At 28.4% G+C, this 11290-nt stretch overlaps 2 protein-coding genes across 2 annotated transcripts in view; one reads left to right on the forward strand and one right to left on the reverse strand.

Annotated features, from left to right (window-relative positions):
• The window catches only part of LOC105618222 (gustatory receptor for sugar taste 64e-like), a 4870-nt gene extending 4346 nt beyond the window's left edge, over positions 1–524 (forward strand). Inside the window, exons 8-9 of the mRNA XM_012199764.1 lie at positions 82–171; positions 459–524. Coding sequence (XP_012055154.1) covers positions 82–171; positions 459–524 — 156 coding nt within the window. The remainder of the gene's footprint in view (positions 1–81; positions 172–458) is intronic.
• A 1163-nt stretch (positions 525–1687) lies between these two features.
• Positions 1688–6045, reverse strand: LOC105618400 (gustatory receptor 5a for trehalose-like). Its single transcript, XM_012199943.1, has 10 exons — positions 5868–6045; positions 5646–5793; positions 5042–5160; positions 4768–4962; positions 4299–4408; positions 3925–4095; positions 3061–3215; positions 2547–2709; positions 2076–2165; positions 1688–1786 (listed from the first exon to the last, which is right to left on the reverse strand). Exons 1-10 carry the CDS (start codon positions 6043–6045, stop codon positions 1688–1690), a joined length of 1428 nt encoding a protein of 475 aa, XP_012055333.1.
• Positions 6046–11290: the final 5245 nt, after the last annotated feature.

Below are 11290 nucleotides of genomic sequence, written 5' to 3' on the forward strand. Positions count from 1 at the left end.
TATTATATATATATATAATTATTATATATATATATATATATATATATATATATATATAAAATTTATACGATCATTTTACAGACAGAAAGGCTGCTTCATTTACTCAGCACTGATAACATCACGCTCACTGGAATGCGTTTCTTTTCTATTACACGAAATTTTCTGTTGGCGGTAAAAACAAATCAAGATTAATAAAAAATTCTTTAGCATTTCATATATCATATACAATATAACAGTTTTCTTTAAGAAACAAAATCATTTTACGATAGTGATATCTATATTATTTCACATATACAGAGTATAAAGTATGTTATACTCGATTTAACTATTGCATTAATACATTAAAAAGGAGGAAAATTTAATAGTTTAATGTTTTTAATAATAAATATTGTTGTGTTTTATTATATTCCAATATCTTTATTTATGAACATCATTTATTTTTATAAATTTATGTACAGGTGGCTGGTGCAATTGTAACGTACGAAGTTGTGCTGCTACAATTTAATGTCGCAATGAACAAATAAATATGCAATAGTGTACGTCAACAAAAAGCAAATATTATAATCTAGATTATACAAGATATAATATAAGTAAAATTAATTAAAATTAAAATCCCATCCCATACATTTTCATGTCGACGCAATTTTTACTAAATGCTATTTTCACAATTATACTATTTTACAAAAATATATATTTTGTAAGACAATATTTTTATGCAAGAAATATTTATTATAACAGAAATTCGTCAAGAATTGTCGCTTTGGTTATGTATTATTTCAATATATTTCCTAATATATATTCATAACACAATATTTTCTATAATTTACATAAATTTTTATAAATGTATTGTGTACAATCATTTTTATATTTACACTCAGGTAAATTAAGGATTCAATGTATTTAATTTTAATAAAATCTTTCAAAATCTAATACTCTATTCCTACAAAAATATAATTTTTGTTGTATAAACTTTACTTTGTACGAGATTCTTAAATACTATATTTAAATAACATTTTTTAGTTCATTCACAGCAACATTTACACAATTATTGCCGCATCATCAACAGATAAAAATATATTTGTATGTTCTTTTAATCCATTCCTGTGGATGACGATGTGTTCTCCGCAGCTAAATCTATAAGTGCGTATACATATTTTGTAACAATATTAAATTCAACACTGGTGAAATATCCTTTCCGCTTTTCTCCAGAATATATATCAAGTTAATGAAATCCAAAGGAAAACTAGAACAAAAGGTAAACCAAGAAATAAAATTATATAAAGAGAAATTACGGATAAAGTAAAAGTAGTCATACTAAAAGTATTATAAAAAAAAATTTTATGTCATAACACAATTCATACTTATCTTATATAAAATTGCAGAAAAATTACCATAAATAATGTGAAAATAGAGGACTTCAGCGGTTTTATTTTACCTATATAAAATATACAAAATATAAAAGCTATACATAATATAAAAGCTATAATAATATGAGAGAGAAAGATCTTAAAAAAGATCAATTTATGGAAATTGGTTACAAAAAAAGGGAACAATAAAAAAAATACCATAAAATGCAATAATGTAAGTAATGCAATTTCAAATTTATTTAATGATAGCATTTATTATAATAAAATTTTGCGTTTTGTATTCAATATAGTGATATCGATTTCCTTTTCGAAAATCCTCTCTACCTCACCTCACAAGCAGTTACATTCGTCTGGTCCGCTTGTTGAACGGAGTTAAATTGTACCAGAACGAGTTCATAAGTCACGATAGTTCCTGCAACCTACATTATCATTCATATAGTTGTACAAGGTGTATTAATCATAATTATTATTTAAAATTAATCTAAATCTTGTTTTAATTATAAAGGATAGTTCGTTGTTCAGTTAAATTAAATAAAATATTATAGCAAATAAATATACATATTTCCAAAATATTTTTTTTCCAAAAGAAGATGTAATAGAGACAAAATATGAATAATATGCAAATAAATAACCGTATTTTACGCGATAAGTTCGCTTTTAGTCAAACAATTAAACTACATTTAATTCGTTCAAATTGTCATTACTTACGGTTAACACAAGGCCTCTCGTTATGGAAAAAAACTTCATTCCTGTCAAGCTAATATTATCTGTCGTTACTTGCGTTAAGAATCTTGAAACCTGCGCAACGTTAAACGTTATGTGCAAACTTACATACAATCTTTTGTACAAACTTATATATAAGTAAAAAACGATCGAAAAAATTAATATATAATAATCTAATATATAATAATCTTATAAATAAATAACATTCATTATTTTTTTTCTTACAACTGATATCATATAATCTTTTTAGATCCCCACAAGTTTTTTTTATTATGAGGAAGAAACTTAATTTTCTTTAATGAAAAGTTTCTAATTTATTATTAACGCATAAAGAAGATACATGTTGACAGATATTAAATTTTTACTTAGAACTTTTTCTCTCGGATTATCACGTGTCAGTTATGAAGATTAATCGATCTATATTATATGTATAATAATATTTCTCTCAAAACAAACCTCATTGCTGTAACCAGAACTAGTGACACTATACAAAATCGGTGCTGGTAGACGGGATTCATCATGAATAGAAGCCGCGTACAGGGATACCGCAGTTGTTCTCGCCAAAAGAAAACCGAAGGAAAAACCAAAGTAGATTTTTCGTATGCTACCACGCATTGGACTGTTTAAAAAATTTATGCAATTTTTAGGATCTACTGTTTTGAAAAATTCATTCAACTTTGTGTGTTCTACTCCCTAAAAATTCTATAGCGTAGTTTTGATATAAGTTTTGATATAAAATTTGATATAAAACTGTCTTATATTCAGACAAAGCTAATATTAGCACAATAAAAATTAGTAATATCGTAAATTAATTGTAAATATAAATCTAAATATTATATATTATATATACATATATATATATAAAGGAATGATAGATGAAATTTTTTATATTGGATCTAAGAAATTCAATGTATAATATATTTAAAGATAAAATTGTTATTGTAAATTATATGTTAGATAGAAAATGTACTTGAAGGAAAACAGCAATTGCATACAGATGAAGTACAAGTCTATAGCAAAGGACATAAGCACAATGCCTGAGATGTAAGTATCCACTCTGCGCGTAAGAGTCGCCAAATGATTGTAGTCACTCCTGGCTTCAGCCCACCACCATTCCGGCATCGCCTTAACGAGATAATAGTGACGAGTTGTTAGTAAAAGCAAAGCTTTTCATGTTGTAATCAATGATTTTTTCTTCGATTAAAGTAATACATTGAGCTAATATTCTACTTGAGTGTTCCTGTATATCATTTTATGCTTGTTATTTACCGAACGTTAGAAAAGAAAAATGATACACAGACTACTCGGGTGATTTTTTTCTGAACACGTCCCTTCTCTCTAAAACTTTTAGAGTAAATTGTTACTCCGAAGAGTGAAATCTTTTTTTTTCTTAAAAATTGAAAATTAAGCCACTCTCTTCAAGACTACTGATTCTTCACTTTATTGATTCTTTACTTTACTTTCATTCTTTAAAGTGAGCTTCCACTCCAAAGAATTTAAAAGGTTTACATCAACAATATTTATTAAAATATATATATATTAAAATAATTAAAATATATATATAGTTTGAATAAATCCTCAAAAAAAATTTAATAAATTATTCAATGAATATTTAATTTTTCAAAATAAATAATTAATTATTAATCAAATTAAAATATTTAGAGTATTAAACTTCTTCTACTTATTAAACTTCTTTAAGGAAAAAAATATACATATAATATATATATATATATATATATATATATATATATATACACGTGTGTGTGAATATTAAGAAGCTAAATAAAATTATTTATAGATGAAGACAAATACCTTATAACAAATTGCACTGTACCTTTCCCCGTATCGAAAAAAGGCGACTGTTTAGCTGTCTGAATTGATCCGCCAAAGCTATGCTGATAAGAATAAGAAATAGATCGACAAAATTCCACGAGAATGTGCTGAGGATATTTATAGTTTCAATCACAATCCCCTTCCAGAGACTGTAGGATAATTTTGTGAAGATCTGTAAAAAAAATGCTCAACAATTAATCATATTATACATTGATTCAACAATAATTAAAAGCACATGCATTATTTTTCATCCAGCTTTTGTTCTCATTTAAAGAGAAAAAGAGAGAAACAATATGTTTTTTAACGTTTAAAAATAAATTTAATTCTAAAATGCGATAAAATTATGAATTAAATATATCTAGTATAGTATATTACCTGAGGGAATTGTGATATGAAATAAATACCAGCAACATCCGCGTCATCAAGATACGCTGCGCATTCTAATGCACTGGTGTACCCAGCCATCACAGCGGCAGAATGTTCTCCTATATAAAAATATATTAATATTATTAGGTTAATCAAATATTAGTTTAATTTTGATGATTAATAGGATAATGTTTACTTAACTTATTGAGAATAATAAAAAAAATCACGATTTTTGTAAGTCATTTTTGAAATAAGGGATTAATATACATTAATATACAACTTTGACATTCAAGTAAGTTAAAATTCAAGTAGTTAAAATAACTAAGTAAAAATTAACGTAATTTATAAATTAGATTTGATAATATAATTTTATTTACACTAAAGAAAGTGAACTCAATTAGAATCCCATAGAATTTAAAATAAACGAAATGCGTAAGTGCCTACGTAATCTTTATCTTGATTTACAATCAGCGCTTACCAAACGCGAGCAACATGACGACAAAGGTTACGATTTTAAAACGAGTTGCGAGACTGGTCTTAGAAATCCGCCGATGTTTCGAGGTGAATTCACGTTCCAATTTTTCCCAAGTTAACGCTAGGCAAGGCCAATGCATTGCCAATCGTATAAACATGACTGCGGTTATCAGAGTCGTGAGAAAGAAAACGAAAGTCGCTGGTAATTAAGATAAATATCGTTTAGAAACAACGGAAATTGTATTCCTACATACAATGTTATCTATAATGAGGCTTACTCATTTTCGTAGAATTTACCCCCGAGGTGACCAAACGATGAATATTGGTGACTGTCAGGATAGACGTTCCTACAATAATGCTCACCGCGTAAAAGATTTTCGGGTGGTACCATGTAAATCTGCAGGACATTCATGAAGACTCATGAGATTTCGATTAGAGAGAATGTTAAAAAATTTGAGAATATTAAAAGGAGCGAATAATAAACAATTCGTATTCTTTTTAACCAATAATTACTTTAATCTCGATTTAATTTTTTGTCTTCTTCTATTTCTAAAAATTAGAAGAAGATAAAGAATAAATTAAAGCCTTGGTGAAATGGACAAGTTTATTTTTACCAGACAGATTAACTTTAATTTCAATTTAATTTACTCTTTATCTTTATAAATAAAAAATCAAGATTAAAACTAATCGATATTGATAGAAATGGATATCTGGCTCATTTTTATTAATATAGATTAACTTTAATCTTGATTTAACTTACTCTCTATTTTTTACTAATTCTTAGAATTAGAAGAGGATAAAAGTAAGTTAAACAAAAATTAAAGTTGATAGAAAGGGACATCGATCAGATACCATTTACGCCTGCAAACCATTTCCGCCTACCGAAGATATGAGGCATCTGGCTTATTGACACCGCACACCGGAAACATGCCAAAGCATTGGGCCAGTAAAATAATCGGTCTCATGGCTGCGTGCAGACTATCAGTGGAAGGATTAAAAATATCTGACGGGGGCACAACGGAAGCCAGCACTAAAAATCATCACAAAAAAATAAATAAATTAATACAAATTTCGCACAAATATTCAGGTCGAGGCCGAACTTACTTTCAGGCACCACCATGTCGGTCTTCATGGAATCGAATCTATTGTTGCGTAAGTTTTTGGGCGATCTGAAAAGAACTCCTCTTACTTTGTGGATATCGTGATTCGTGAGCGTATTACTGCTCGCCAAATATAATTGAATAATTTGCAATTTGATATAGCCATGATAGGCTGAGTGCATCTTTAAAAATAGAGTGCATTTGAGTAAAAATAAAATATGCATTTCTTTTGCTATTAAGTTAGGAGTATTTTATTGATCGCATACTTTTAATTATTCAATAAAATACATTAACATTTAAACTTTATTATTCAAATGAATCAAATAAAGGGCATGTGCCACAACGCAAGATTTTAATAGCAAAATAATATTTTATTCTGTAAATATATAAATAATAATTATAAACGTTATATGTACCTACAGAATAAAATATTATCTCGCTACTAAAATCTTGCCTTGTGGCACATACTCTTTATTTGATTAATTTGAATTATTAGCCACTTAAACTTCTTTATTATTCAATTTTTTAAAATAAAGAAATCAAAACAATTCAGATTCATGATTTTCTTCAATATTAAGCATTTCTTGGCTTATATAATTGGCTTATATAAAAAATATAAGCCAATTATTATTTAATTAATTAATTTCATCCGTTTACAGAGAATATGAGTTTTGCTTCTTCTCCCTCGTTGTGCTATATATTCTTCGCTTAATACTCATTTGCACCAGATTAGCATGCTTTTTTTCTTCGACGCAGCAGATTTATCACTCGGAAACGCACCTTGCACAACGCACGCCGCAGCTTACGGTGTGCACAGAACACGATCGCATGACGGATAAAAGATAGAACTCGTTATTTCTGAACTTTATCAACGGTGAGGTGGCAGGGTGAAGGGAGCTTTATAAACTTCGCAGGTTCAATAAATGTCCACTTCGGACAGCCAGTGGAAACTCGAGGCTGCTGAGGCCTCGTCCTCGACAACGAGGCATGAGAAACTCGCGACCATGTACGAAGAGGGAGAAATACGCACCTTTGAAAAACGTATCTGACGTCATCGTCGATTGTATGATTGGATGGAAAATAATTGAATTTACATAATTCGCCACATGTCTATTCTTAAGAATTTTGAAGACTCAACTTTCCTCGAACTTCACTATCTAGATTTATAAATCAGTCGTAAAAAAAATAATTCTTATTTACTTTTCTCTTTTACGGTTTCGAAAACATATACACAATAAAGAGAATTTAGAGCAGCCATTTTATTTTTTAATTGTGTTTAGTTTTATAATTATTTTTAAGCTTAAGGAAAGTTAACTACAAAAATTAAATCATTTTATTTGTTTATTAATTTTCAACATTTTAAATACATGTCATCGAACTTTTTCAGAATCTGACATTACTCTTAAATATTATAAAATATTTATTAAAATATTTATGTAACACAGAAAAATCTATCTTCGAAATATATTTAATTATTAAATAGGAAAATATGTAATATATAAATAATTATATGTTGTTCTGTGCGGAATAAAAGTGCAAAATATTCTGCATAACCTTTTATATATTTTTCATAGAATAATGGCAGTGAAAGTGTTCGTGTAACGGTGATACGATCATTTAAATAATTAGTCCGATGTCATATCTAACAATCGATCATCCCAGGCTTCGAAATAAAAGACAATCGACAAATCAAGGTGAGAAAATCTCGGCACGCAAAACTTGTGTAACAGCTCGAAACAATTTGCATCGCATTCAGTTTTATTTGCGATTATAGAATAACATATCTAACATTATAATAATATTTAATATATGTATAATAAAATATGAATTTTATATAATATATAAATAATATTATAAATATAATATTATTAATATATAATATTAAAAATATATTATTAAAATATAATATTATTAATATATATTATAAAAAAGAAATCTATACAACATAATGATGTGTTAAAATTTAAAAAAAGCAAACATTGATAAATACAGTAAATACATGATATTCATGTAACGTGAAAAAAGATTGGTCACAATTAATTTCAATGTGAATTTTGTGAATAGTGCGACCATTAGCTGAAAATGTTCGAATCATTGAATTGAAATGTTTACACACAGTTGTCTTTGTTGAAGAAAGGGCGTTTATTTGCGAATCATAATTGATAAATCGATTTTTATTATGCAGAGTGCTCGTTAGTCAACTCTCTTTTCGTTCTTAGAAATTTCGTTATTGCACTTGTCCTATTTAAATATATTAAATTAAACCAATCAAATTTAATTATATGATAAATAAAAATATCCAGATCAAATATATTCGAGTTTATGCGTTGAACGATAAATTTTAGATTTTACAGCTATAAAATAATTATTGCTAATACATCAATATTAACGAACATTTGAAACGCTGTTTCTTATAACAAAAGAAATATATCACCAAAAATTCGGTGTGTATAATTCATGTTACTTACTGAACATTAATCATATTAGGTTGCCAAGACTTTCCAATGGTCCATTGAGGATAAAACATATCGCTGACACTTTTTTTTCTCCCTCATCTTTATTACACGTGTTAAAATTTTCCAAATGGTGGAGAACATCGGATGGTTTCAGAGCTTCTCTACATCCTAAAGTCAGATCAGCATACATTTCTATACAAGATTGTACAAACGAGTTATTACGTATAATCTAATTGAGGATGTATTTGAAACAGCTTTCACAAATGAAAAATAATTGCGAAATTGGCAAAAGTAAACGAAGATGGAACCATAGACGTAATAAGAATAGACTGTCACGCAAATTTCTATAAAATTGTCACATGAAAAAAAGAATTTTCTTTCTCGTATCTAATCTTGGTTTATTAAAATATATTTGCTACCATAACTATAAATTTACAAACTATGGCGAAATGGTTTGCTATTGCTGTTATAATATAAATATCACGTCTAAGACATTAACTATGACATCCACATTTTAGCTGTCCATATTTTACGCCTACTATTTAGTCATACCTAGTTTTTAGTTACGACAGCTACTTTCTTTTTTCCGTCTACTACGTATCGAAAGTCTACTTTACAGCGAAAATCTATATATGGAAAGAATATTATTATATATATAGAAAAAGAGAAATAACAAAAAATATCTATTTCTTTCTCTAAAATGTCAAAGAAAGATATCTTTAATTTTTTCTAACGCAACACAAACATTAAGGCTATTATTTATAAGATCTTGAAATAAGAACGAATTACGAATATTAGCTTGGAAAGATCAAGGAATGCGCAGTCCGTATGTCTATGGATGGATGAATCATGTGAGAAACAATTAAACAAAAAAATAAAATTTTATTTATATTTCCTATAAAGCATAATATAGAAAAATAAAGAAAGAGAATAGATAGGAATCTATTTTGTAAGATCCAATTCTCAATTTAGTGAGAAAAAAAAATATATTTGAACCCAATCCTTTTGATGATTCGCCATTAAAATCGCGTAAAATCTTTGAATTAACGCTAAAAAAAAAGAAAGAGGTGTGGATGATTATAATTTTTTTCAAAAGAGCGATAGATAATTTATAAGCGTGATGTTAATTTACTAAATAACAGTTTCGTCTCTTTTGATTTACATGTTTTTTTTTAACGAATGCGTAGTTGGAGAGTGCGCGATAGGATAGGACAATGAAGTGCGAGACGCAAAACAATCGCCTACCACGTTCGGACATACACTGACAGGCGTGGTGGGAACCCCTATAACTTATGCGCTTATTGTCTCTATCCTGCATGTAATCTTTGCTTGCATAGGCCAGAGAAATAACAGCCTCCAGAACAGTGTAGTGATTCTTGTACTTGTGTGAGAATGAAGGCGGCGATTTGACATACCTGACACGCGCCACCTTCATTGTCGCATGTAACAAAAAGGTATTCAATTTGTTTGCGATTTATATACGATGCAGCAATTTTCCTTCTTAAAAACGAACACGTGCGGCGTTTTCACATATATACTTCCGATACTATGAATTTTTCAACAAACATTTTCCGATTTGAAAATAAATTCGACAGACAGAAGTCGCTGCATTTATACTGGCTTGTCAAAAAAGTTCCAAAAATCTCAAAAGTTGTCAAAAATCTTCCAAAAATTAGTTGTTAATAATTTCCAAAGAGAATAAGAAAGTCAAAATAATGTTGCCTAAATCATGATATCAATAACTTGATATAAATTTGATCGATAATCAATCAATATGACATCAAATTGACATTATTTTGAGTTTCTTGTTCTCCTTGGATTGTATTGTTTCTAAATAAATTTATTCGTCAAAAATTATTTTTGGAGAGTAATTCTACAGAATTTTTTTTTTTACAACTCGATATTTTGATCATATCTGAATGAGATAGAAATCATAGATGAAAATCAGGATATTAAATTATTGAATACCTACGTGAGACAAGTCAATCGAATATCGAGTAGTCGTAATAAGCGCATTAAACGTGCGCCAGCCTCGAGTGTTCGATAAAAACTAACATGAGTGATAATAGCCGCTTCATGGAAAACGTCAACCCTTAGGATTAGACGTACGTACACGTGGAAACGCGAGTTTTTATGCTGTTTACTCAATACCTTTGTCGACCTGTTATATACATTAAATGAAAGTATGCATCCATCATGCCTTTCACTCTCGCTATCAAGGATGCACTCGCGAAATTGATAAGCGTCAATGCAAATATCAACTTCTTGAAATCTCTAAACAACTGATACGTAGCAAATCTTGATTACCAACGAAAGTGTTATGTTTTGCATTATCAGATATAATCATTTTAAAATTCAAGAAAAAATTCGTATAATTGTGAAACAATTACTGAGAATTAATAATATTAAAATTACTTTTATTAAATTTCGTCTACAAGAAAATGAATTAATAAAAAAGAAAGAAAGAGAGAAAAACTCATAAAAATATAACGATTCACGTAAAAAAGAAGTAGGTTGAAATTCGAATTTGATGTGATTTGATGACTAATTTTATTTATACGAAACAGAGATTCTTTAACGAGATTTTATTTTTTTTTTGGTATAATTCCTAAGAGTTAACAATTAAACTATGATTTCGTTAATTTTTCTATGAGTAAATGGATTAACTGAAAAGAAAAAAAGATATACATATTAAAATGATGATTCGCGTAAAAATTAAAGAAATAGCTATAGAGATTCAAGTATTGTAACAGTAAAGATTTTATTTATATAAAACAAATTCCTTGGGGCGACTGAGATCCTATTTTTTTCTTCTTCTTTTTTTCGGAATGTATTTAATGCGACGACATTTAAAAGTGCGGAAACAGCAACCACGTATCGGTAGTTTGCTGCCACATTTTGCGGAGGACGTCGAGCTCTCATCACTGAAATGGGTCACTAGGCATATTTTCTCTCCCTCCCTCTCTCTCTC

The sequence above is a fragment of the Atta cephalotes genome (genome assembly GCF_000143395.1).
Source record: "Atta cephalotes unplaced genomic scaffold scaffold00016, whole genome shotgun sequence".
Taxonomy (NCBI): Eukaryota; Metazoa; Arthropoda; class Insecta; order Hymenoptera; family Formicidae; genus Atta; species Atta cephalotes.